The sequence below is a fragment of the Cydia strobilella genome, chromosome 9 (genome assembly GCF_947568885.1).
Source record: "Cydia strobilella chromosome 9, ilCydStro3.1, whole genome shotgun sequence".
NCBI classification, from domain to species: Eukaryota; Metazoa; Arthropoda; class Insecta; order Lepidoptera; family Tortricidae; genus Cydia; species Cydia strobilella.
The window spans coordinates 3,801,576-3,826,306 of NC_086049.1; the positions used below are offsets into that span (position 1 = coordinate 3,801,576).

General features: G+C 39.5%; 2 protein-coding genes across 3 annotated transcripts in view; both read right to left on the reverse strand.

Annotated features, from left to right (window-relative positions):
* The window catches only part of LOC134744108 (serine/threonine-protein kinase ATR), a 34,669-nt gene extending 25,206 nt beyond the window's left edge, over positions 1-9,463 (reverse strand). The window contains exons 1-12 of the mRNA XM_063677801.1: positions 9,201-9,463; positions 8,943-9,065; positions 6,773-8,225; positions 5,836-6,369; positions 3,880-5,344; positions 3,202-3,404; positions 2,885-3,021; positions 2,345-2,434; positions 1,708-1,892; positions 1,427-1,542; positions 1,245-1,348; positions 383-573 (exon numbers count right to left, since the gene is read on the reverse strand). Of these exons, the coding sequence (XP_063533871.1) occupies positions 383-573; positions 1,245-1,348; positions 1,427-1,542; positions 1,708-1,892; positions 2,345-2,434; positions 2,885-3,021; positions 3,202-3,404; positions 3,880-5,344; positions 5,836-6,369; positions 6,773-8,225; positions 8,943-9,065; positions 9,201-9,337 (4,738 nt within the window). The 5' untranslated portion in view covers positions 9,338-9,463. The remainder of the gene's footprint in view (positions 1-382; positions 574-1,244; positions 1,349-1,426; positions 1,543-1,707; positions 1,893-2,344; positions 2,435-2,884; positions 3,022-3,201; positions 3,405-3,879; positions 5,345-5,835; positions 6,370-6,772; positions 8,226-8,942; positions 9,066-9,200) is intronic.
* A 3,095-nt stretch (positions 9,464-12,558) lies between these two features.
* The window catches only part of LOC134744070 (hepatocyte growth factor-regulated tyrosine kinase substrate), a 30,849-nt gene continuing 18,676 nt past the window's right edge, over positions 12,559-24,731 (reverse strand). For both annotated transcript variants that reach the window (XM_063677734.1, XM_063677735.1), the window contains 6 exons: positions 19,243-19,396; positions 18,927-19,087; positions 17,048-17,178; positions 16,244-16,370; positions 15,102-15,299; positions 12,559-14,738 (listed from right to left, as the gene is read on the reverse strand). In XM_063677734.1, the coding sequence (XP_063533804.1) occupies positions 13,509-14,738; positions 15,102-15,299; positions 16,244-16,370; positions 17,048-17,178; positions 18,927-19,087; positions 19,243-19,396 (2,001 nt within the window). In that variant the 3' untranslated portion in view covers positions 12,559-13,508. The remainder of the gene's footprint in view (positions 14,739-15,101; positions 15,300-16,243; positions 16,371-17,047; positions 17,179-18,926; positions 19,088-19,242; positions 19,397-24,731) is intronic.

Below are 24,731 nucleotides of genomic sequence, written 5' to 3' on the forward strand. Positions count from 1 at the left end.
ATTGACGCGAGAGTATCTCGCCGCGACATAGACTACCCGTCGCCCGTTAATTCATACAGTTAGTAAAAGACGGGTAGTCTATCTCGCGGCGAGATACTGTCGCGCCAATCATGTGCTCGGCCTACTGATGTCGAAACAATTTCAGAGTAAAAAAAATATAAATTAATTTTTAACAAGCAGAAACGTCTACGAACGATGTTATTAAGCTTAGAATAAATTTAAAAGTGGAAAAATTACTGCCTTGGGTGAGACTTGAACTCACGGCCTCTAGATTAAAAATGTTATGCACTTGTGAGTCTTGGCAACACTTTATACGAACTGTTTTCGATGGGATGTTTTCACTTTCATTTATTTTCGCCACATATCTTATAAATGGTCATACCAGCGACCGAATCCGGTTCATCCAGCAGCGCGTATATTTCCGCCAGTAGAGGGAGTTGTTCCTGCATATTATGTTTATTCTCTCCCATGTACAGTTCCAGGTATTGTAGAGCGCGCTCTAGTTCGCCGCAGGCGAAGTTACCGCGCGCTATTAGAAGCTTGTCGAATTTGTCCATGAACATAGATATCGCCCTAAAATTGTAAGTTTTTATGACAGATCAGGGTCCATAGCCAAGATAATCGATTATTAATAGTTTTCGGCAAGCTCGGCCGAATTGCACCTTCCCATACAAATGTAGTTTGGCTGTAATAACATATACTAATCTATGGTTTGGCTCTCATTTTAAAACTACGTGTTGGATTGTAATGAAACTTTGCACATACAATGACATAAGGTATATCTAGGTCTGAAATTAGTTTATATAGCTCCAATTTATAAAACAAACAAAATAGAGCAAAAACAAGTTTTGTATTTAAAACTTAAATTCGCTGTATTTTTTAACAATAGTATCTGAAGCTACATAAACTAATTACAGACATAGATATACCTTATCCTATTGTAAGTACAAAGTTTCAGAGCAATCTAGCTAGTCGTTTTAAAATGAGAGCGGAACTACGTTTGAATGGAGAACCGAGCTTGCCGGAGACCCTTAACAAACGTCAATCGAAAAGTAAAACCAACGAAATATAAAAAAAATGCGTCGAAAAGTCCATACACTAGTTAAGTTTGGTTTAGCGTTTTATATAAGAGGTTTTCACTTGGGTGGGATAATGGATAGATTGGTCGATCGAGGCATCGATCGATCGTAAGATCATAATTTTTCACACACAGATACCATTGTAAATATTATTTTCATACTAACTTGTAATTTTCATTCTCCAGGGGCCGCTGTTTTGAATGGCACCATTCCAACATCCATCTGTTCAAGAAATCTAGCAGGGTGTAGATAGTTTTACTACATTTGCTCTGAAATTAAATAAAAAATAAATCTTTATCTTAACTTTCTACTTGCTTAACTACAAAATAATAAGAGTTTAGTGTTACCTGGTTGCCCTCTTCGGCTTGGACTGTATTTATGTTCGGTGTCAAGCGTACGTCTCGAAGCATCTTGTATCGGGTTCTGTCTGAAATGCCACTTTCGGTTCTAGCGCTTTCGGACCCTGAAATTAATTTCATATGAATCATTTAGGCGAATTTACATTAATTTGTGCAGTAAAAATCATGCTTACCACCTTTAACGCATAACTGTGTTCCTAATAGGGGCGGATAGGAAGGAAGCGGGGTAGAGGAAAACCCAGACGCAGCTAAAACTGGTTATATCATACCTATAACAGCCAGTATCTCCTCCTGTACGTACTGCGTGTTGTTGTTGGCCATGACCGCGTGTAACAACACGTACGGTAGGAACAGGAACAGGGTTCTGACGTCACGGCGCATGCTCGGGTGCACGGTGCGTAATAGTTCGCGAATGTTCTCTGACTCTATTAGAGGGATCAGTTGACCGGCCCAGCTGATAACGAAAATATATTTAGTCATTTCAGTGGCAAAGAAACAGCCTGTTATGCTATTTAGGCTCCGGAACACTTCCGCGAATAAGAAATCATGAGACAATTGAGACAAACAGAGGCATAATGCTGCCCTCCTAAGTTAAAAGGCAAACAGATTAAGATTTTAAAGTAACCTGCACTTTAAAATCTTAATCTGTTTGCCTAAATTCAGTTTTCATTAGAATTCAGCTTTTAAGCTTAGCAGAGCAGAATGGACCTTATTTTTTTAGCTCGTCAAGACATTCAAAGGCCTCTAACTCGATATCGAACGAATTTTAAGTCTTAAGCGTAATAAGAAATATTCATATTTTATAAGGCCTGATTTTTTGTACTCTACATCCGTTAGGCATTTTAGCAGCAGAATTTCATGCTGATAAATAAAAACGACAATTATATCGAAGTATTTCTAACTTACTTGTGCGCCCATTCCAAGAAAGTTGTGGCGAAAGTACTTCCAAACAGTGGATGAGCTTTCTTGGGTTGAGACGGATATGCCAAGGTATACCTGTTAATGAACAGATAATCATAAAATACGAGCGTGTAAAATATCTGATTCAGTCGTATTTGTAGTTTTAAAAGAGTGTGCCATAAATATATTTTTGAGGGCTTTGTTGTGCAAGATATTGTTGCAGTTGACTGTACGTGTGCTGGGTACTCTAGTTTGTGATTGACAATGTTTTCTATTCGTTTCATTTTCCTACCTTAACACAACCAAATGGCGCCAAACAACGCCTGAATTGACATTTAAATCAACTAAGTCAACTTTTATTAAATAATTTCACGGTTTAGACTCACTTGTTTTAGTCACTCGCGCGACATGTCTCACAACAGTTCAAATTCGAAGTCAACTTTTGTAAAAAAAAACTTCAATTCGGAGCATGACTATTTCTGAGACTTAATATCTCTTCCACTATTAAGAACTCTTTGATTATAGTCATAATTGTCATAAACATACCTCGAACTTAGCAAAGGAAACATTATTTGGTGCATGTGCTCAGGAAAGCTGTCCCACACATCTTTCTTGCTACCGGTCGGCGAAATATCGTATATTTTCAAGATCTCTTGAATCGTCAGAGCGTAGCTGTCCATATTCTGAAACAATAACAAATATTTAGTCAACTGAATCTGAATGCGCTCACTAATTAAAACAAAGATATTGCTCCGCTAATCTGCGAAATAATAACGTGTTAGTCCTGCTAGTCGATCAGTGCTAACCCGTTTATACCTAAATACTTGCTAATTGGCCTAGACAGACTAAAATATGTCACTTACCATAGTATCCTTCTCATATTGAAACGCTCTAGCTAGCTCCATCAACGCTGTGGCTGCAAAGCAGTTGTCTCCAATAGAGAAAGCAAATGGTGACCGGTCAGGTTGTACGTACTGGCGGGGCAGGTGCCCGGCCTCTATGGCGCCTAGCTGGCCGAGGCAGGCGCCGCTGGCCGAGCTTACTCGGGGGTCCGGGTGCTTGCAACCTGGAAAGGTTAAACGGTTTGCGAGTTTCAGACAGGGGGCATGCACTTATTGGCATGAAGTGTCAAGTCTAAGTTCTCGGATTAGATGTAACTGTAGATGGCGCTGCACGACGCCAAAAAGTTTTGTGATAGCAAGATTGGCAAGTTTCAGAGACTGGACCACCCTCGATAAGCCTACGGAACTCCGTACGTACGGAAGTCAGTTAACTTCTTTCTTTTTCCATTTTAATAGGAAATTAATTATTGTGAGGCTAACGCTACTCAATCCACACACGGAACTACAGCTGACATTCACGAGGCTTCATGATGCAAGTCCCTGAAGCATTATATGAGTTATGGTTTCAATTTTAGCCTTTGGCAAACTAGTTGCCGCGAAATATATGGCAGCCATGCAGTGCTATTCTACTTACTTCTACGATTTTTAGTGTAGTTGGTACTGCATTTACTACGTATTTTATGAACGAATATCACTCACCTTGTAGTAACGCATCTATAAGCTCAACAACAGCCGAATCTATGTTTTTCCCACCAAAGATAGCCTTATGAATTTCAGTTCTATTCTTCTTCAACAGCTTATCCAACTGGGTAAAAGCGTATGCCTTTATACGCGGTATATCCTGATCCAAATGGTGCAAGTACCATTTCACTTTATCTAGGAAAGATTCAGGCTGCGTTCGTCTCACGTGTCTTTTTACAACCATCTTGATTTTCTCGGATAATTTTGTGTCCTCTAAGAAGAATAGCTCAGGGATGTGAGAGCTTAGTAAGTTCTCGTTGTTTATAACGAGATACTGAAATATCTTGTTGATATCTTGAGGCGCATAATCAAGCTGTTGTAACAGAGAAACGGCTAGGTTCGTCAGTAGTGGCCCTAGTGAAATGCTATCTATGTTGTGTATGAAAGCACCCCATGCATCAGCAAGGATTTTCGGAAATTCCTTCGCTAAAGGAAGGGCCGATCTCAACGTAGCCAACACTTTAAACCTCAACGGTGTTAGGTACTTTTCTCCCATCAGTTGCATGATATCGGGAAAGCTTTTCAACGCTTTCCGTTTCACGGACAATGCTACTTTAGCATTGACTAGCTTGTGATCAAAGTATGCCAGCACTCCTAAGAATTTAGGGTTTAGGAAGTCTGCTATTTGTGATGTACTCATGCTCATGCTTCCATCTGGTGTAGACACGTCAGGGTCATGACAGGCCAAATATCTACACGCGTTCAAAACTTTCTCAGGATTGCAGCAGTACTGCAACAGGAGTTCAGTCAGTATAACCCTAAAATGCTTCTTAATAAGGCTCAACGTTGTCGTTTTAGTCAGCTTTTCTATCGTGTTATTGCATTTCTGTGCTACTTCCTTCGTTTCGTTCAAATACACATGCACATAAACGTGTGGGAATCTGTCGATTAGGAAATCAGAAACTGAGCATTGGACTAACGATGCTATCTCCTCAATCATGGCTGGTACTTGCTTCACTATAACTGAATATGGCATGAGATACGGAAGAAAGTGGTGGACATCTTTTGAGATGAAATCTCTATAGCCAACAAAGCCAAACGCTCTTACAACTTTTAGAAGTGATACAGTGAATTCTTTTCCACTGTATAAGCTACATTCTACAAACAGTTTGCAATAGTCCTTCTTATATCTGTGATATACTTGGTTTGGTGTATATCCATGTACTTCGCAAATTTCTCTTAGATACAGAACCGCTTTAGGCCCAAGGGAACATTGTGGGTGCATGATAAAATATACCAATAACTTTATCACTGGTAAAATCACTTTTTCATTGCCGTGAATACCAAACTCCTTTATATTGTTAAGGGTTTGTGTCTGTCTGTTATAGGAGTTGTCTTCGAGGCAAGATCTTGTCGACTTAACAAGTAGATTGACACACAAATTTAGTGCGTCATCTTTATGGGCATGTAACTCTATGTTCTCCTGAAAAAAAAAGAGCAGTAGGTCAATTACAAGCAATGCAGTGTTACAAATTTTATTATCAAAATATCAAGTAAATTAAAAAGGCCTACCAGCTATAAAATATCTTCAGGTGACAACCAAAACTCAGTTATTATAATTACTGCCATAAATTCAGAGCCATAGTGAACCGTACTAGTAAAAAAACAAAGGTTGATTTTTGTTTAATTTTTTTAATGCAATTTTGGTTGTCACCTGACGATAAGAAATATCACTAGATGGTGTAAGTAAAATATTGTATATCCAGTCAGCAGCAGAAGTTGCTAAGCGGGCGAGGTGTTCAAAATTACCTTGACACGCTCTTATTCTCTTAACAATAAAGTCGCGTCAAGATCATTTTGAACACCTGGCCCGCTTAGCAACTTCTGCTGCCTAGTAATTAATTAACTTTGTTCTGAAAGTGGCAGTTTCAGCTATTATACAAGCACTATACAAGTGAATGATTTAATATTTACCGCTTGATATCCCAATAGGGGCTTGAGAGCTTTCAAAATATGATGACAATTCTCTTCACACACCAGATCATTTGGCACACCACCATTGAACACATAATAGTGCCGACATAATCTCCTAACAAGATCCCAATAGCATGTATTTTTCAGGTCTATATACTGATTAGCATTCAAGAATTTGCTAAAGAGGTTTCTCAAACCTAATGTTGTCGTTTGGTTCTCTGTTGTATTGGTACTTTCTGAATGAAGAGTCAGACGTTCAGAACTGGTTTCATTTGTTTTATGACAATTAGAACATATTATAGATACATTTACAGTGCCATTATTGAATATTGAATGGCCTTCAGTCCCATCAGCATTGTCTAAGGCAACATGGTAGGTGCCCAATGCTATACAAGAGATTGCGGGTAGTTCCTTGGTTAAAAGTTTTTGTATGTCTTTGTTTTTGGTCAGGAATGCAGGCATGAGTATGTCGCCAATGAGTTTGCTGGCTGATAGAACTTTGCTGATGAGAAGGAGACCGCTCATGGATATCACCTGTAATCATAAAAAGTATGTGGGTTCAAAAATATAACACTGTTAGGCAAGTTTAACATAATGTATGGCCATGAAAGTACATTATGCAGTAGCTCTGGTTGTCAAAAGTTGACATTTGACAATTCAGTTACCACAAGATATTTGACGTATTTTTCTTAGGCTTTACAACTCTTCTATAGTCAATAACTCTTTGGTGTTAGCACCAAATAACAATAACAAATAACAATTGGTGGTTAGTGTGTAGCACAACAAATTTTCTAACTCCATAATAATAAAACAATTATTTTATTACATTACATTTTCTACAGGCTTGCATGGCCACTTTAATTTATAGTGTGTCCACGCAATTTTGCAGTACCTGTATCTTGAAAATGAATCATCCAAATATATCAGTAAAGCTTACCTCTAGATACATCAATTCATTTTTAACTTTGATCAGGTTGTTGAACATGAGTGCCACAAATCTGGACCAAGCCTCATTCACTTTATTTTTCTTCAAAATGGTCAATGCAGCTAGCACACATTTTAAAATAACAGCTGTTATTTTTTGATCAAAATTGGAAGAAAATGATGAAAACCCTGAAGAGGTTTGCAGACATATCAACCGGAGGACTTCATTAGTTTCATCCACAGCCAATGTAGATTTGTCTAAAAGACCTATTATGTCTAATATCATATTCAACATGGTATCCAAGATATCTTGAAGTTGCAATAGTTCATCTCTAAATACTTTTATATTTCGCAGTTGTAACGTCCATATTCCTTGAGCTGTTTCTTGACTCAACAATGAAAAGTAGCTTGTGTATTCTTCTCTTTTATTACTTTTCATTCCTTGCACAAAAACTTTGTATAGTATCCTCAAAACTGCACGGCATTTATGTAAAGTGTACTCATAGAGCACCTTTTCTCCATATAAACCGTCATATTTTCGTAACTCTTGAAAAACTGACATTAATTGATTATAATACCAATTTTCTGGCAAATTAACATGTTGTTTATTTTCTATGCTGCTCTGAATGTGAGATATGATGTTACTGCAATAGCATTCCGCTAGCATATTTACTTCGGAAGCATCTCGTTTTTTTATGTCCATCAAATCTTCTGGTAGCTCAATTTTGCTGCTCATTGAGAGGCAATATAGTTTTAACTCTTTCCCAAAAACAACATTGTTCTTAGTTTGAAGAATAACTGTGCATATTGTAGTTAATATTTCTGTGTATTCCTGCTCTATATTTGCTTCTATGAACTTCATCAATGTCAAAGATACAGATTTGAAGTTCTCCAAGTCTAATTTGTCCACTTCACCTTTTTCATAATACACATGCAAAGACTTTATAACAGCTTCAAAGCTCTGCAAGATTTCTTTGAAAACCTCCGGGAATATTTGGTGAAACCGGCTTATAGCCATGTGCTCATAGTTTGTAAAGAGATCAGCGAAAAATTTCAATGATGCAAGTTTTAGGTCGGCACTAAAATTGTCAAGTACATACAGCACTTGTTCAAAGACTTTCTCATATTCTTCCTTGTACTGATCAATAGCTATTGCTTTAAATGTAATGCTCTCGGACAGCAGTTGCAATGTCAGATCTATCATTGATTTACATGCCTTTAAATCTTTTATATGAACATATATTGGTTCTAACTTTAATTCCACATTTGGAATCACAACTTTATCTGGAGTAAAATACTGTAAGCATATCTCTACAGGCTGATTATTTGCTGAATCATTATAACACTGAATAAGTATATTTAGTATTGAAAAATATTCAGAATGCAATTTGTCATAGAATGATGCATCATTCATACTCAGAATATGCAGAATTTTCAACTGTGCATCTTTACTTAATGTATGTATTCTGAAAATATGTTGCATTAATTCATCATCGATTATAAATAAAATAGCAAAGTACCAATTTAGTAAATTGTATTAGTGTTTCTACATTGTTATTAGTATAGTTTGTTATAAAATAAAAAATCCTAACTACTTCTATCTAATAGGAAAAATGTGTTTAAAAAGGTAAATGTGTACTGTGCAATTGTAACAATGAAGTTTGACTGCTCTTATAATTTATGTGTATCATTTTTATGCTAGGAGGATATAACCAATCAATTCAATATTGTGTCTAGATTAAGCCTTAGTTTGTAGTTAGTAGTTTCTTACTAAATGATAGTTTTTAATTGTAACAAATCTGATATTTAAATTGTAATTGGTTCCCCGCGATACAGGCACTGCCTAGTGCGGAGACCCCTGGTATGTCTGTAACCTTTAACTGAAAAATATATGATCTTTATTCTTTATAACCAAACAGAGACACCATGTCTGTAATTTTCTTGAGTCTGCTGATTTTTGCGGGGGAGGGGAACATCAAATGTATGCATAATGTCAAAATACATTGTGTATGACCATTGGCCGACTATTTTCGACAGATGGGAATGCCTGTTAATGGCTACTCCGTTTGGTTATATCCTCCTAGATTATATGTCTTGAACTAAAGAAATATTCATAACTTATCATTTAAGGAAATGCCTTGAGATATTAAACTAAAAATATTAACCGTTTGTTTATTATTTACCTGTTTAGCTCCTTTATTGACCACACATAGAACAGCCTTCCTATTAACCAGGTATTAAAGGCGCTATAATACATATCTGGATACTTTTTCGATCCTGGCCGAGGCACTAGGACTTCTGAAACACTGAAAAATATACATTTCAAAATTGTCTTTTCTCTAGCCAATTTCTACAATCAAATTGTATAAGTATATTCTGAACTTTTTTTCTATGATAATAAAGAAAATGCTACAAAGAAATTCTACAAAGCGTGTACTTACCCTGATAGCTTCACTATTGAATTTAACAATCTTTCAAGGCCGTCGGCTGCGTTTTCCAAGTTGTTGAAGAGCACCATAGTCGGCGCATTGAACATTTGCCATACTGTGAACGGCCCGTCTTGGCCTTCTTCGTCCATATTTGTAAAGATTACGACACCTCCGACACGATACGATTGACGCTGGTTCTAATAATTAAATATTATTAATCAAACCCACGAAATTGTAAATAAACAGTTGGTTCCTCACATTCAATCACAAGTCGACCACTCGCTCGGCTCGCTTTGTCAACTGTCTGTCAAGTGATTTTCATTTCCCGCCATTAAAATACGTAGGGACGTACCTACCATTAAAATATTATCGGTTTTAGGGTTCCGTTACCAGAGGGTAAAAACGATTACTAAAGCATCCTCCACTCCACACTCGTGCGCGAATCGCCGCGCCGAGCCGCGAACGCGAGTTTGAAGTCTTCGCTATTCAGCGAAATCGACTCCACACTCGCGTTCCCAGCTTCTCGCCGCGTAGTCTGGAGCGGCTTTAAGACTCCGCTGTCTGTCGTTCGATCGAGTGGAAGGTTAAGGACGCAGCTATAACTGAGAACGAGATAAAGATATGCTGACCGGACCAAGGTCGCGGTCCTCTGTTAGATTCCAAGCCTTTTGTAAAATACGCGGCGCGAAACCGCGAACGCGAGTGTGGAGTCGATTTCGCTGATTAGTGAACTAGACTCCACACTCGCGTTTGCGGCACGAGTGTGGAGAGCCCTTAAAACACGACCCAGCCTTCAGCCTTCATCTTCCGTATCAGCAATTCTTCGAATCAAAATACGAATTAAGGGAATTATACGGGTAGAAGGTCAAACCTAATAGGTACTCACGGTCCTTGTCCCTTAAAATGTCGTGGCCAGCGCGTGAGGCTCCATTCGACGAGAGTTTAAAAATCGTTGCGTGTGTGACGCACCCATAAGTAAGAGCGAGAAAGAGACTTTTTATTTATTTTTATTTTATTTTATTATTCAAATTAGTTACACAGCATTACAGTATTACTACTAAGGCACTGCGAACTACAAAGCAAATAAAAATACAAAGACGAGAAAACACAAATAATAACAAAATACAATTTAAGTAGATTTGGGCGACGACACAACAGCGTGGCTCCGTTGCGTCGTCTGACTTGGTGTAGAATTTGGCAAGTTGCCCCGGAACCACCGAAACACCACAACCTTCAGCCAGAAGTCCGCGCTAGCGATGGTGTCCTGCAGCGGCCGCGGCAAGCGCACCACAAATGAACTGAAGTGCACATAGTGACGCGACTGTAGCTGGTGCACCCTCAGTCTTCTGGCAGATGTACTCCACCACCTCGTCGGCTCCGGCGGAGTAATGTAGTCGAGACACGTAGAGCGCCTTACTCGGTGTTGCAATCCGTAGACCGGAATTAATCGGCTCCGCAGTGCCACACAGTCTTACGGGGCGACCTGCGTGCCTTTCTTCCTTTCCACCAGTGTGAATCCCTCCTTATCCACATTGGTGAGGGAGGACTTCTTCTCTTAAAGGGGAGCCCGTGATTTACACGCCTTAGAAAGCGCGTTGAGATATCGCTTTCTCGCTCTTACTTATGGGTGGATCCCACACGCAACGCTTTTTAAGCTCTCGTGGGAATGGGGCCTAAGTGTGCCGGATTAAAACATTTCGGTGCCCTAAAGGTATGCACGCACGAGCAACTTAGCCGCCAGGCGATTTATTTCTCTTTACGACAAATAAATCGCCTTGCGACTAAGTTGCTCGTGATGCGCGTACGAGAGCGATTTTCGTGTCCGCAACTATTTTGTCTCTCACATCAAGTATATGGGCTAGTATGGAAGTGCGCACACGTAGCGAAGTGACTCCCGGGAGACTTTTTTGTCCGCAGGTTCGGTGACAAGCCTGCGACGAAACTGTCTCCTTCCATATTGGTTTCAATGCAAGTGCGCGCACGGGCGACAAATAAGTCGCCGGTCGGCCGAAAGTCACTTGCTTGTCGAGTCGCTACATGCACCCAGTTTCATACATATACCCTTATACATATAGCGCTCCAGACTACGCGGCGCGAAGCCGCAAACGCGAGTGTGGAGTCGATTTCGCTGACTAGCGAACTAGACTCCACACTCGCGTACGCGGCTTCGCGCCGCGATTCGTGCACGAGTGTGGAGGTCTATAGCAAGCCTATAGGCTTGATGTGAGAGACAAAATAGTTGCGGACACAAAAGTCGCCCTCGTGCGCGCATCACAAGCAACTTAGTCGCCAGGCGATTTATTTGTCGTAAAGAGACAAATAAATCGCCTGGCGGCTCGTGCGCGCATACCCCACGAACACGAATCTGAAGTCGAAATTGAACGGAACGGTTGCCATCTTGATTTTCTTTATTCTCGACTCAATCTTGATGCAAATTGATATCTGAGGATCCGAGAGGACCCTTAACACGAATCTGAAGTCGAAAATGAACGGAACGGTCGCCAACGCCATGCATGCCTACTGATACGTGATATGTTCCAGAATAGAATAAAAACTAAATGGGCTACATTATCCAATTTTTTATTTTGTGAATATCGCCACACTGTGATTGTAACAGCCAAAATTGTCACAAAAAATCACATTTTTTTTTATTTTATGTACAAAAAACATTTTTTTTTGTATGGAAAGGTATATAATAATTATTTCAGAAATGAATTCCTCGTCCCTAAATTATATGAAAATGATATATAACATAACTTGCTCTAAATGCTAAGAACAGGAAGAAATATAGCAGATTGGACCTGGGTAGCGACCCTTTCACCCCCCCTTTTTGAGGGAATGCACGGTACGATCTCGTGGCTACCGGGCCGAATCAGCTAAGGAACAATCGTGCCAATTACTAACCCTCATATTACTAGTGCCAACAATTAACCCTTAAATGCATATTGTTGCCAAATGTATACAAAGCATTGGACAGCTCACAGATTCAACAGAAAATAAAATAAAATATAATGGGTTCCAAAAATAAAAAATCATGCATTGGGTTAAGTAATAAGGTGTCTGAATTAAGTAGTGTGAAGCGTTATATTTGTAGATTGAGATGGTAATTCTTATCAACTAAGCTTCGGACTGTCCAGTCCCCCCTCTAAGCCTTTGTTGGGGCGCAATGTAATTGATTGTGTAAAATTTGTACACAATATTTATTTATTTACCTACTTTTGACTAAAAACAATTACTTCTTTATCGATGAAGTTATATTTTGTGTTGTTTGAAATACTATAGACTGAATTACCCACATTGATCCGCGTAAATAATTTCTGTTAAGGGTTTGTTGCTGAGATTGGGTATTAAAAAAATAGTACAAAACAAATAAATATTTTAAATGTTTTATTGTTTTTATACATCATAGATCATAACTTAGTTAAATAACAAAACCTCTATCAGCAAATAATAAAAAATCGGTAAACAAAATATTTTCAATTTCTAAATATAATTCTTGTATCATCTAAACCTACAAAATGACAAATATTTTACATGTTACACATTTACATTAGGTTACAAAGGCCATAAGAACGGTTTTTTTAAACAACTACACCAAATGAAAGGTGAATTTAAAATGAAGACTAATAATTTGCCTATCAATCATAAAACATAATCGCAATGTTTGATCGGTAAATATAATAAACTTGTAATATTGATGAAAATGAAAAGCGTGAATATATCGTACCGTTATAGTAAGTTATAATATAAAAACATTTATTACACTATCAATATTATAATTTCAGAAACGCTATATCTTACTGTGAATTCTAAGTGCTTTTTATTATTGCGTATTAATTTTACGTTACGTACAGATGATGCCCAGTCAACTTAATAATCTCCTCCGGCCTCCCATATACGATCAATTTTATTGCACAATATAATCTACAGACTATACTGCTATGACGAGGCCAAAATCAACTTGCAGGTAGGGCAATAAAAATAGTGAGAAGGCCGCATGCCGATTTGCAACTTACATGTATATTTTGGCCCCACATAAGTCAAAACATAGAATGTATATGTTGCTGCCTAATCGAATTTTATAGATTCAACTATCGACAGCCAGACTACATAAAATGAGAGTCAGATAGACAATATTGTCAATAATGCTCCGTCCTCACACTTGGAAGTTTTACTTTCATAAGCATTTAAAATGAGATAGCAATAATTTCTCATTCTAATATACAATTGTGTCCCTATCTCCCTATATGATTAAAACTTAGCAAGTGAATAAAACTTCCAAGTGTTATCTTTGGGCCCTATAGCACGTCACTAGCAGTGTTAATCAAAACTGATGAGTTCCGCTGTGTTATTGTTGCTCTCCGACTTGACAGGCGTTTGCGGTTGGGTCTGTGGTTGGTTCTGATTGGGCGGCGGCGCCGGCTGGCCATTGGTAAAGTTTTGTGACGGTATTTTGACTGGTTGGCCTTGGTTGTTTGGCATTTGCTGACCGGGCGCCATTTGCATGGCCGGGTTTTGAGGCATTGTCGGATTTTGAGGCATCGTCGGATTTGGAGGCATTTGTTGCCCTTGAGACATCTGTTGAGGAATTTGACTCATGTGTTGCATCATCTGCGGATTTTGTTGTCCTAACTGGCCCATGTGGATGGGCGTTTGTCCTGCATTCATCATTGCCTGTTGAGGAAGGCTCTGTGGTTGCTGACCTTGAATGTTCATTTGTTGACCAGGCATAGGTTGCCCTGGCATTGACATGGGTTGCTGCATGTTTTGTGGTATTTGCTGTATATTCTGATTATTATTAGGTTGCGGCATACTTTGGTTTTGTGCTTGCTGTCCTGGTAACGACATGGGTTGCCCTGGCAATTGAGGTTGCTGCATATGTTGAGATTGACTATTTGGTTGGTTCATCGGAAACTGTGGGTTTTGGCCTTGCATTATGGGCATTCTCATGTTTGACATTTGCATTCCGAGCATCGGGTTAGCTTGTGTTAGCTGAGGCTGATTAGGTTGTCCGAGGGACATAGAAGCCATCATAGATGTTGGTGGTTGGTTCTTAGGCTGTTGAGCCTGTCCATTTTGCTGTACATTTTGTCCTGGGAACATTTGTGGGACACTCTGCCCGGGTTGGGCCATTCTCATCTGATGCTGATGCATCATCATTTGCTGGATTTGCTGCGGGGTCATGTTTGGTCGGATGTTGAGTGGGTTCATGGATGGGGAAGTCATTGGGGCTTGGCTCATGGTCATGGCTGATGTGGGCATGGCGAAGGCGTTGCTAAGTTGAGGCATGGATTGTGACATTGCTGCAATTTGGTTGGCGTTGAGAGCCATGGCTTGGGATATCTGAGGTTGTACGGTTGGAGGGATAGTACCGTCTGTGGTCTGCGGGATCATCTGGTGGAACTGTGGGTTGGCGTAGATGGGCTGGTTGGGGAAGCCAGGCTGGTACTGCTGCATGGTGACTCCTGGCATGTAGTAACCGGTGCTTGATGCCATCATGTATTGGTGTTTCTGTTGTTCCTGTCTCATTTGCATCTCTCTCTCTTGTTCCTGAAAGGAGAAAAGACATAATAAAAGCACTGCACATTCAAGAATAATTCATTAAAATGAATATTATAATTTATTAACTCCGACATAGTAGCGACGGCAATGTAGCTAGCACGGTAACACACTTCCGCACGTCGCTCCGGTGTGTAAACGAGACAGCGTAAATAGCGATGTCCCGCTCGCACGCCGCGGCGAGCGGCATGCTTCGCATCCAATATTAAGTCCGCCAGAGCGCAGAAAAGTCTAAACAGCACTGATTGTATGCAACACCTATAAGTCTGACCTGACCAGAGCTCAAAAGTGACAGCTTGGCGGCCATTTGCATCTGTCTCCGTCGCTCTCGTGCCGTCCGTGTCCTACACGTACCTGCACCCTCTGTAGCGCGAGCTGGCGCTGGTACTGCAGATACTCGTGTTTCTTCTTGCGCATGGCCTGCAGCTTGGCAGCCATTTGCATCTGTCTCTGTCGCTCGGCGGCCTCGGCCTGCGCGGCTAAACGTGCCGCATGCTCGGCGCGGAGCGTGTCGAGCGCCGCGCGGCTGTCGCGGATCTGGTTTATTTTGTCCTATAAAAAAAGAACAATTTTAATAACTTAGAGTATGGGCGCAAATAGAGGAGTCATGGAATATAAGGGAACCAACACATTCTATGACTCTTCTCTTTGCGCACCTCTAACCGAGATGGTGAAACAATATTTGTGATTCCATTGCAATTAAGTACGTAGTGAAAAACATTGCAATTTGTACACTGAATAAATCAGGAAAGTCATTACAAATAAAACTGTTAGAAGCGTCAGTTGGATTTTTAGAAAAAAAAAAACAGATTCAAAAATCAGTGTCGCCAAAAAAATACACCATTTTTTCACCACCACCAAGAGAACTTCAGAAAACTATTTGGAATCAGAAATCAAAATATCTCGGCTTCTGAATACGACAACTAAGCCTGAAAAGTAAACACAGTAAAGTCCATTTTTGCCTTAATTAACTGAAGATAATACACAACTTTGGGAACAAATCAAATTATTTTATTAAATATTTTCGGTTTGTATTTTTTAGGTAGTCACACTACTATATATAAATTATAAACTGAATAGATGTCACATATTAAAGAAAAAGTTAAAGTTAGGGGTTCAAGGCGTTAGCCCAGATTGCTAAAGACGCCGGTTCGAATCCGGCCTCCACCACTGAAGAGCATCGTCACTTTTTTTTAAATATATGACATCTATTTCAGTTTATTTATAAAGATAAATATATTAAACAACATTTTATCTCACATCTCGCGTTTTGAACACATATTTAATTATACGAACGGGTCTACCGCGATTTAATTTTATTGTTTTTACCTTAAATTCCGACGTTTCAGCTGAGTTGCATTTACTACACTACACTGACTGACTGGTCTTTCCGTGACCACAGCCGGTGCAACTCAGCTGAAACGTCGGAATTTAAATTAAAAACAATGAAATTGAATCGCGGTAGACCCGTTCGTATAATTAAATCTTTTAAATACCTGAAGGCTTTCCAGATACACTCTTTTATCGTCCTGCTGTTGTATGTAGCGCAGTAGCTGGGAGTGCATCGCGGTTATGTTCATGAACAGGGACTGTACGGATGTGTCGTTCGCGATAGATCGGCCTCTGTATAAAAAAAGCAAAATATAAATATGCAATAGGGTATTTTACTGTATTTATATAAAATCAATTATTTTACACCATGCATGAAATAAAACACCAGAAGATTAATAGAGAAACGTAGACAGCAGTTATTTTTAGACACAATTTCTATTTTAAAACTGGTATAAAACTATAAAGAGTAGGTAATTTGATTGTGACGTCACACGCTAGCGCTAGTGTTTTATATAAATTCCATAGTAGCAAAATCGTTTTGACAGTTCGAAAAAAGAAACTAATTTGACTGGTAGTCAAATACCCTAATATGCGTAAGGTCAATAAGGGTAAGTGTTGCTGCGGGGAAAGTGACTGGCCTATACATAGGGGTCCTGTTTACCCATTGACTAGTGTTTTTTGCGAGTTCATACATTTGATAATTCCTACTAGCGTTTAGTAGCACTGTTAAATAAGTCTAGTCCGTTTTAGAGCCGTTACAGACGGGCGTACCGGACTGTGACCTTGGTCCGGTCAAAAAAAATCTTGCTCGCTCTCACTTATAGCTGCGTCCTTACAGTGATCGAACAGGCCAAGACGAAGGTCAGGCGAAGACCAGACCAAGGTCGCAGTCCGCTACACCCGTCTGTTACAGCTTTATTTGTATCTCTGGGTATAACAATGCGGTTAGGAGTGTAAAAATAACGTACCGGGAAGAGTTGCTCTTCATTCGGTTAACAAAAATCTCGACTTGAGACTTAAGTTTTTCTACGAACTCGTCAATTTCTTTATCCTCGTTGTCGTCCTCTTGCGCCTTGCTTGTGGCTGGCTTAACATATTCCTGAAAAAAATATATCGTTTCATACAATTATATTTAAAGAGATACACTAAGGGTGCATATCACCAAAACGTCTGTCACCATTCGTTAGCAAAATTTTATTTTATGGGAAATTTCATAGTTCGTTGCTGCGGGACGTAGATCTGTCTGTCAATTATGGTTAGTGCAACCGGCCCTAAGTGTCAGTTGCACCACCCGCACGTGACAGACTGATCAACGTCACCCGGCGCGCCGCGGCGGTTTACTATAAAAACTTTCCATACAATAAAATTTAGCGACCTCTTTAACGATGTCAAACAGTTTGGTGCAGCCGACCCTATTTAAGACTCGTAAACTAGTGTACCAGCCGTAAAAGTGCATGGCGAATTTATCAATGAATTCATTCATAATTTCTCCATACAATTTCGCAGCTCACTGTACAATATAGGTACTGTAGCTGAAAATGTTGACAGCCGTGTATGAAGTGTCAGTGCCGTTTTATGGTGACACCGATGCATTCGAATTTCGAAGCATACTCGTAAAGGTTCGATAAAATTGTCTTTTTTTACATCTAGGCTTGAAGCCTCGAGTTTTCCAACTATAGTTGGACTGCACATGTGTATGTCATCGTCGGTACAGGTAACTGGTGTATTTATTCCATTTGTCGTCGCCCCACGTGCACAAATACACCACATAACTGACAATTCGTGAACCCTATTGCAACGGGGTAAGTTCTAACAATGTTGTGTTGCTATTAGTACCTCGGAGGTGTCGCTGGTGGTGTGTGTGGTAGGCGCGCTTTGGCTGGAGATCCGCTGCTCCCAATAGTTGCGGTCCAGATAGCGGGAGAGCTCAGAGTTGGACTGGTTCGGTTAGTGGATGGTGTAGTATGTGCATGGTACAGTTGTCTAGTACAATATTACCTCGGAGGTGTCGCTGGTGGTGCGTGCGATGGGCGCGGTGGGTGCGCTCTGGCTGGAGATCCGCTGCTCCCAATAGTTGCGGTCCAGATAGCGGGAGAGCTCAGAGTTGGACTGGTTCGGTTAGTGGATGGTGTAGTATGTGCATGGTACAGTTGTCTAGTACAATATTACCTCGGAGGTGTCGCTGGTGGTGCGTGCGATGGGCGCGGTGGGTGCGCTCTGGCTGGAGATCCGCTGCTCCCAATAGTTGCGGTCCAGATAGTGGGAGAGCTCAGAGTTGGACTGGTTCGGTTAGTGGATGGTGTAGTATGTGCATGGTACAGTTGTCTAGTACAGTATTACCTCGGAGGTGTCGCTGGTGGTGCGTGCGATGGGCGCGGTGGGCGCGCTCTGGCTGGAGATCCGCTGCTCCCAATAGTTGCGGTCCAGATAGCGGGAGAGCTCAGAGTTGGACTGGTTCGGTTAGTGGATGGTGTAGTATGTGCATGGTACAGTTGTCTAGTACAGTATTACCTCGGAGGTGTCGCTGGTGGTGTGAGAGATGAGCGCGGTGGGCGCGCTCTGGCTGGAGATCCGCTGCTCTCAATAATTGCGGTCCAGATAGTGGGAGAGCTCAGAGTTGGACTGGTTCGCTCTAGAGACGGTGTATGTGCATGGTACCGTTGTCTAGTACAGTATTACCTCGGAGGTGTCGCTCGTGGTCTGTGAGATGGGCGCGGTGGGGGCGCTCTGGCTGGACATCCGCTGCTCCCAATAGTTGTTCAGGTAGCAGGAGGGCTCCGAGTTGGACTGGTTCGGTTTGTGGATGGTGTAGTATGTGCATGGTACAGTTGTCTAGTACAGTATTACCTCGGAGGTGTCGCTGGTGGTGTGAGAGATGGGCGCGGTGGGCGCGCTCTGGCTGGAGATCCGTTGCTCCCAATAGTTGCGGTCCAGGTAGCGGGAAAGTTCAGAGTTGGACTGGTTCGCGTGCTCTGGGGACGCGCTCACGGATGAAGGGGTTGGCGATACTGTAAATACAACGGAATAAAAGTTTTATTAACCAATTTTACAGACAAGGTGACAGACCTTATACAATTTTTTTCGGAGTGTTTTTCGCATTCACATGTAGGTAGGTCAAAGTACGTAGGTATACCTAAAATTGTAAATACTTAAACAATTTTACCGGTTGGGTGCGTCACAGGGTCCGGCGCGATGATGTGCGAGCGGGAGCGCGTGCGTTCCTTCTCTTTCTGCTCGGCCTCTGATTGGCTGAGCGCGAGCGCTAGCTGTAGTTCTTCTTCTTCTTGCAGGTCCTGCTCGGATTTGCCGGGACGTTTCTGCATTCAAATTGAATAGTAATAGGGGGTATGCTGCAATGTTCTGCCACCAGAGTGCAGCACTCCTATAGTAAAATAGAGTAACTTATACATACTGTGCCTATAACAGTTTTTTGACAAGTTTTCAGAGATAAAAAAAAATATGACATTGATGCATCAAGGCGGTTTGTTTACAAAGAGCCTACCGGGAAACGCGAATCCGAAATTTCGCTATCAGCCTCTTTATCGCTCGAATATGCAAGAGTGACAGAGATTTTAGATAACGAAATTTCCATTGTCTTGTTTCGCGATAGACCCTCAGATTGTGGTAATGGCGCCCCCTACGCAGTTTCGCGTAATATTCCCTATTAACGTAGGCCAAATTGTATTAAATATAATAGTTATTTATTGAGTTGAGACAATATATGTGACTTTCCACGGCTAAAGGTAGCTTATGGCGGTTGGCGCTTACGTCGCGTAGCAACTAGCACCGTATTAGTATTGAAGCCTCGTTAATAGCAGCCAAAGATGGATATAACTTCGTAATAGATGGATACAGTCTAAGGAAAAAACGTGCCTCAAAAATCAAGAAAATTTGATTCTCGTTCAGAGGGCGCTACTAGCTTTGGCCTACTGTCGTATAGATGGCGTTGACGGTTTCGTTTGTTATTTAACAATTTTAACGCATATCAGTGAAAGAACATGGGTCAAAATCATAAAAATAATTATTGCAAATAAAATAAATCATTTATCCATATTTAAATACATTTTATCGTATTTTTATAAATCTTCATTTTTAGTTTTAAAGTGTGTCGACAGATGGCAGTTACTGGGGTTACAAAATTTACTATGACAGTACCGCTCTAGTAGAAGTTACTCTATGATAGCAGCGTAAGCCGACCGACCGCCATGAGGTCCTACATATACTGGATACTGGTATGCTCTACTTGAGATATATAACGTGTACGATTTGTAATAATTGTGACCTATGGATGGTATGACCAGTAAAGACTGCCAGTTCGATATCTAATGTGTTCTCTCTAGTATGATTACCCGACATATAAAATAAGTATTCACTTTTTTGCTATAATTATTCTGCATATATAGAGTAAAGACGTCTCTTTTTGTTAAGCTATTTAGAAAATGTCAGGCAGATACTTTTGGCGTGTAGTCTGATCCGCTACTTTTAATGCTGACTGTACTAACCTTAGGAAAACATATAGAGAAAATTTCCTTCTCGTTACCTAAGATTCCATTTTTAGGGTTCCGTATCCAAAGGGTAAATACGGGACCCTATTACTAAGACTCCGCTGTCTGTCTATCTGTCACTAGTCTGTATCTCATGAACCGTGATGACCTAGACAGTTGAAATTTTCACAGATAATGTATGTCTGTTGCCGCTATAACAACAAATAAAAACAGAATAAAATAAATATTTAAGTGGGGCTCCCATAAAACAAACGTGATTTTTTTTTTGGACTCGGCCAGTTTTGCAATAAGATGTCAACTTTTCGGGTTGACATCTTATTGCAAAATGACTGGGTAATAGATATGTGCCATTTTCAACCAAAAGGGTACTTACTTATTGTCGCTTGTCAGTAAGGCGCTATTTCCATATAGCTTCAATTAGAAATCAACCTTATCAACAAGCGACAATGTACCTTTTGGTTGAAAACGTCACATATGCACACAGCATGGTCCTACGCGTGGACCGAACAAATAAAAATAATGTTTTGTTCCATTCGCCCTGCGTCCTGCCTCAATTTAATTTGACCTAAAGAATTACCATCAGCACTGTTAAATTAGCTGTATTCCCATTTGCCCCCGCCCCACGTGACCGCTGCCATAAATGGGGCGTGGATAGACGGGAATGATTTATATGTAGCGTAGCGCCTATACCCAGAGGGGACAAATGGGAGTTCAGCTTAAGACTCCCCGGCAAGCTCGGCCGAATTGCACCTTTTCATACAAACATAGTTCCGCTCTCATTTTAAAATTACGTGTTGGATTGTAATGAAACTTTGCACATACAATGACATGAGGTATATCTAGGTCTGTAAGTAGTTTATATAGCTCCAGTTTATAAAACAAACGAAATAGAACAAAAACACAGTTTGTATAAAAAACTTAAATTCGCTGTATTTTTTATTTAAACAATGGTATCTGAAGCTACATAAACTAATTACAGACATAGATATACCTTATCCTATTGTAAGTACAAGTAGTTTTAAAATGAGAGCGGAACTATGTTTGTATGGAGAACCGAGCTTGCCGGGGACTCTTAAGCGAGATTTAGACTAGCAAGAATTTGCATGCAATTTAAGTTACATTGCTGACTAAAGTAAACAGTATTCAAAAGGTTGATCAGATTATTATTATTATTTATTATTATTCTCTTTATTTATCTTTCATCTTAGGCTAGGTTTTTATAATATGGATATAAAAGTAAAATACAAAAACACTTATAAAACATTACAAAAAATATATAAACACATTATAAAAAACCTAACCTAGGGTACCGCCGGCAGCGGGGCAAGGCCCAAGCTGCCGGTGGTCAGGGCCGCAGAGAGAGGAACCGGCGGACTATCCGCGCCGTGTCCAAGATAACCGCCTTCTGCATCTGACCCTTGATCCAACCACCTAGCGAGAGTCTCTCAAGGTGTTGGTCGAGACTCTTCGCTATGAGACCGTTCGCTGAAACGACTATCGGGACAATGATCGTCGAATCAACATCCCACATGGCGGTTATCTCGTGAGCCAAGTCTAGGTACTTACTGGACTTGTCCTTCTCGGCTTTCACGAGATTCTCATCATGGGGGATGGTGATGTCGACGACAACGGCCCGGCGCTGCGATCGATCTATTATCACAATGTCAGGCTTATTGGCTACAATAGTCCTGTCAGTGATGATAGATCGATCCCAATAGAGCGTGGCCAGGCGCGGATCCACCGTTGTGGGCAAGATGGGCATGCCCACAACCTTTTTTACACTTTCACGGTATATTGAGATCGATAGGCCTTCATAAAATAAAAAATAAAAACAATGAATCGTGCGTGATTCGGAACGCAGCAAAGAGCCATAGACAAAAATGGTGATACTTTTTGTCACATTTTTACAACATATTATCTGTTTCTTTTTGGCGCATGAATATGTATTAGAAAAAAAGAGATGACTACTGGTTGGAAGCGCGCACTCGCGCAGACCATAGACAATAGACAGATCTACTAATTTAAAAGCAAGAGTGTATTGAGTTGTATGCATGCACATGTAGATTCCCGCCAAAATGCCAAAAGTTCCGAGGCAAGCCGCCATTCTTGAAAAGTTTTTTGTTAATGTCAGTCAGGGTAAAATAGCTGTGATAGTGTGATTGTTGTTTCGACACAATGGTAAGTTATTTTAATGAAATTATTGCTATTTTACCGCTCTAATGCAATGCCCTACTCTATATATCATTTGTAACTTTATTTTAACTTTGTTTTTTGGTCATTTCGGCCAGGGTTTACCTAAACAATCAGAGCAATTTATCGCTCTGATTGAAATATGTATATTACTTTTATAATAAAACAAAGTTACAAATTATCCAATAAAATATTCATTACCTACATTGTTTATCGATTTATTATTTGTACCTATGATATTTCGTGTTGTGTGTGATTTGTTTTCTTGAGGGGGTTTTTTGGCGTCTTCTAGTCAATGACTAAGTAAATATCTTGAAAATTAAATCCTACAACTACTCACGCAGCTGTGCAATAGGTATATATTTATGGGGCATATCATGCTATCTCGACTGAACATTTAGATTTAAAAATTTTAATTGGGTAGATTCTTTATGTACCTAGTCAAATATAAAATAATTTACCTACATATTTAGTGGTCGATTGAGTAGTAATGGAATACCTCATACTATAGGGAAAAAAGTCAGCTAAGCGTAACTACGTTTACTAAGTATTAGGTTCAAGGGAGTTTAAAAATGATTCATAATACATATGTATTATTAGTAATTTTCAAACTTTACTATACTATATATTAAGTAAGGAAACTGGTATATGTAGTACTCTATGCTTACTTATTTCTCTAAGATTTGTACCCTAACATCAAAATGTTTTTACAAATATTAGCAACTCTCCCGGTTAGCGTTGCTACCGCAGAGAGATCTTTTTCTACTCTTCGCAGAGTAAAATCTTGGTTGCGGGCCTCAATGGCAGAGGAAAGGTTATCCGGGCTAGCTCTCCTGAATATACATAAAGATACGAACCTAGATATAGATCAAATAATCAACGTTTTCGCAAAAAAGAAACGTAAGCTTGAATTTGTAATTTAAGTATATACTTAAATAGCAAAATCAAACTTACGTTTGGGTGCTCCCACAGTTATACCTCGTTACCTCGCGCGTCCAATGATGATGCCTATGACAGTTCATTTTTGTATGGAACAGCTGTCACGTAAAATGTTCGTACACTTTTTTGGAAGTATAGCACATTCGTTTATTTAGAAATGTACTAATTAACTAATAAAAATACGGTATAAACATAAAATATTTCTTATCTTAAGTTCTTAAGCCTATTCAAATTTGACTTTGGAAAGTAGGTCTTTACCTAAAACTGAGTCAAAAGTAGTACCTTAGTAATAAATGTAATAAATAGATATATATTGATTATAGTCTAGCATGACTTAATTGCTTTTAATGCAACTTATAGATTATGAAAAGCTCTGACAACTAAGTAGTCCACAAATTAGCTGTCTATCATTTATGATTTTTTACTTAGCCTCCTTGGGCTTACCGTGGGACTTAGTCAATCTGTGTAAGAATGTCCTATAATATTTAGTCATTTATTTACTTACGCAAAAGGCTAAAATGTAAAATTCTTACTTTTTCATAACCTCGATACGAATGACTCCCTGTACTACATAAGTATATAACAGATTGGCTCAAATAATTTTTTGCAAAAAATTATTGTAAACAAAGAGAGTGGTGCAAAACTGAATCATTGCAAATAAATATGTATGAAGCAGACCACTGATTAATTTTTGCACGTAGTATTTATTTCTGCAATAATTACTAGATTTAAGATTTGAGAGAATTGCTGTTTATTATAAGACGCGTTACAATAACAAAACAAATTAATAATAAAATTTTATAGGAATGTAAATAGGTATAGTGTTGTAGCACTATACCTATTTACATAAAAAAATCCTATATTTTTTTTTAAAGTTCCTACTCAAACCAACTTGTCTGAATTATATTGGTTAAAAAGGAGTAGTTATATTACTAATCATCAGTCATGATCATTATCTTTAATTTCTATTTAAGTAAAAAATAAATAAACGAATTATCTATTTTTAGTTCATGTACGT